At 49.6% G+C, this 2,772-nt stretch overlaps 1 protein-coding gene across 1 annotated transcript; it reads left to right on the forward strand.

The window, feature by feature from the left end:
- LOC119361804 lies at positions 1 to 2,772 on the forward strand. Its single transcript, XM_037626950.1, has 5 exons — positions 1 to 219; positions 1,085 to 1,199; positions 1,308 to 1,397; positions 2,093 to 2,191; positions 2,305 to 2,772. Exons 1-5 carry the CDS (start codon positions 152 to 154, stop codon positions 2,404 to 2,406), a joined length of 474 nt encoding a protein of 157 aa, XP_037482847.1. The 5' UTR covers positions 1 to 151; the 3' UTR covers positions 2,407 to 2,772.

Here is a 2,772-nt window from a genome sequence, read left to right on the forward strand (position 1 = left end):
CCTCCCACTCCTCTCCCCTCCTCTCCTCGGGCAGCCCAGTCGTCGTCGCGACCGAGGACCAGACACCAGACGCGGGCGGGCGGGGAGCTCGAGGCGAAGGCACAGCAGCGGCGGCGGCGGCGGCGAGTCAGGGCAGGGCCAGCGATCAGCGATGGGGTTCGTCTCCTTCGTCGGGAGGGTGCTCTTCGCCTCCGTCTTCCTCCTCTCCGCCTACCAAGAGTACGTCCCCCCTCCCCTCCCCCTCCCCCTCTCGCCCCGCCAGATCTCGCCCCTGCCGCCTCCTTGTTCGTCGCCCGCGCGGGAGCCAGGCCCCGCCGCTCCTGTCCGTTCGCGCCTGCGCTTGGGATAATCGAATCGAGGGCTGGTTCGCGCCGTGGTGGGATCCGGCCGGGCGCCGCGTCGGTGGATCCCGCCCGGCGCGGCAGATCTGGGCGGTGTAGGGTAGGTGCCGGCCCGCCGTGGCAAATCGTAGAGGCAGAGGCGCGCGGGGAGCACGCATGTTGCCTGGTTGCCGACGAGGGTTTCGGATCAGGCAGGCGGTCCATTCCATCATGTGGATAGCGCAGCGGGTAGAAGCGCGCGGCTCCTGCGACTGCGACTACCCCGTCTGGCCCAGATATTTCCAAGTCTAGCGCCTCGCCGCGAACCTCTTCCAGAACGCGCGCTTCACCCGCGGCTCGCTCGTAATTACTAGCTTGCTAGCTTCACTCTGCCGGCGTTTTTGGTTCCATACCGGATTTTCCATGGTGGTAGTGCATCAAGCCATGTTATTATGCTTCGGAGCTGGCCGTACAGACACCAATGGCGCATAGCTAGCAAGCTATAGCTTCACCCTGCTGGCCTGCCTTTGTTGGGCTTTGGGCCGTTGGTTCTCATTAAACTCATTTTATTCGTATACCTGTTCTGCAGAATTGTTTCCATATCAAGGGCCATGTCATTGTTTGAGTTTCAGTTTTTATCTGTCAATACAGGAAGTGCTCTGTTGGTTCTCATGCTAGCCCTGTTATGCTTCCGAGTTGGCTGCACAGTCCCAGTATCGCTCTCTAATTTGCCAAATCCCTCCGTGCTTCCAATGTACATGCAGGTTCAGTGAGTTTGGAACTGATGGAGGACCAGCAGCGAAGTCTCTGAAGCCCAAGTTCAACCTGTTTGTCAAGCAGGTGTCCGCCGGCATTGGGATGGCGGTGCCACACATTGACGTATGTGTATTTTCTGTTTGCTTGCCCCATTATACATCATTGTTTTTTGTTTGAGGATCCATTCACCTAGTTCCTAGTTTTAATGGCTTTTGTTCTGTTTGTTCGCAGATCAAGTCTGTCATTGCCTTCACCATGTTTCTTAAAGCCTTTGGTGGTCTCCTTTTCATCATCAGCAGCTCGTTTGGAGCGCTCGTCCTGGTGTGTACTCTTCTTCTGCAGGGACTGTATCTAGAATTATCTCATGTTAAGGGGATATCAAGATGCATACTGTTCTGGCTGCCATTAAATGTAGACTTGCAGCACCATGTCTTCTCGAACTAATAGAAAGGAAGTATTGCTGCCTGCCATTTAGGTAGTTTTATAAAAGTTTTAGTGTGTCCATTTCACTCGCTGTAAAATGCCAAATCTGGCGTTGTTGCTGCTTCAACGTTTGATCTTTATACATTTTGCTTCTGCAATATCCTGTTGTAGCATCTGACAGTCGAATGCTTTAACACTCACCTTCCTGAAAGATTCCAAATGTGGTGTCAGGTTATTCTTATTGTTTAACCACTTGATAGACTCATGTCTGTTGAGTTTGTGCAACTGATTTGCTGTAGTCCAAAGTTATGTGTTTATGTTTATATTTATTGTTTGAATTGTTATGTATATGTGACAATGCAACAATTCTTTGAAACATCAGTCCATGATAACTGGGCATATCTGTTTATGCTTATATATAAAGAAACCAAATATATATTCTGTCTTATTATACGGGACCAATTATATTTAATCCATGTTAAAATGATTGTGCATTTATTATGTTGGTTTTGCAGTTGCTCTTTCTCCTCCGTTACATTTCTTTACTTCTTTTTTGGAACAAATGGAAATACTGATGCGGCTCACTTGTGCAGCTTGTTTACTTGGCATTCATAACCCCTGTCGTGTACGACTTCTACAACTACGACATGGAGTCCCAGCAATTTGCCAAGCTCTTCACCATGTTTTCACAGGTTTGTCACACAAAATCTTGCTTAGCGAAAAGCTTCACCTTCTTTGAACAGTTCCATCAGTAGCTGTCATCAGGTGCTCTAACTCAGATTCCTCTCTCTCTCTCTCTGCTCAGAACCTGGCCCTCTTCGGCGCGCTGCTCTTCTTCCTAGGAATGAAGAACTCCATCCCAAGGAGGCACTCCAAGAGAAGGGCCGCAAAGGCCAAGACAACCTGAAGCCAGCCAACCAAGCCAAGGGGTTGTGGTAGGAGGGGAAGCTATCAATATGGAAACTCGTCGTGTTTTACGCATACTTTTGGAGCAGTACATGTCCCGCTTTTTGCCCATAGGATTCGTGAGCTGGGGACCTGCAGAATTCGATATGTAGGAGTTTTAAGCCGTCTTGCTCAGTTATGTTTTTCGGTTTTATCGCGGTGGGTTTTATTTTATGCCTTGGTATGGTAGTCTTGTGTTTTGCTACAGAAGAAAACTGCATGTCTCCATTCAGGATCAAAGGATACATTCTTGACTGCGCTTGATTTCGATCGTGTCCTTTTCGATCCCGAAATGCAGAGATGTTTTTCTTTGGGCGGGGAAAATGAA

The sequence above is a fragment of the Triticum dicoccoides genome, chromosome 2B, assembly GCF_002162155.2.
Source record: "Triticum dicoccoides isolate Atlit2015 ecotype Zavitan chromosome 2B, WEW_v2.0, whole genome shotgun sequence".
Classification (NCBI taxonomy): Eukaryota; Viridiplantae; Streptophyta; class Magnoliopsida; order Poales; family Poaceae; genus Triticum; species Triticum dicoccoides.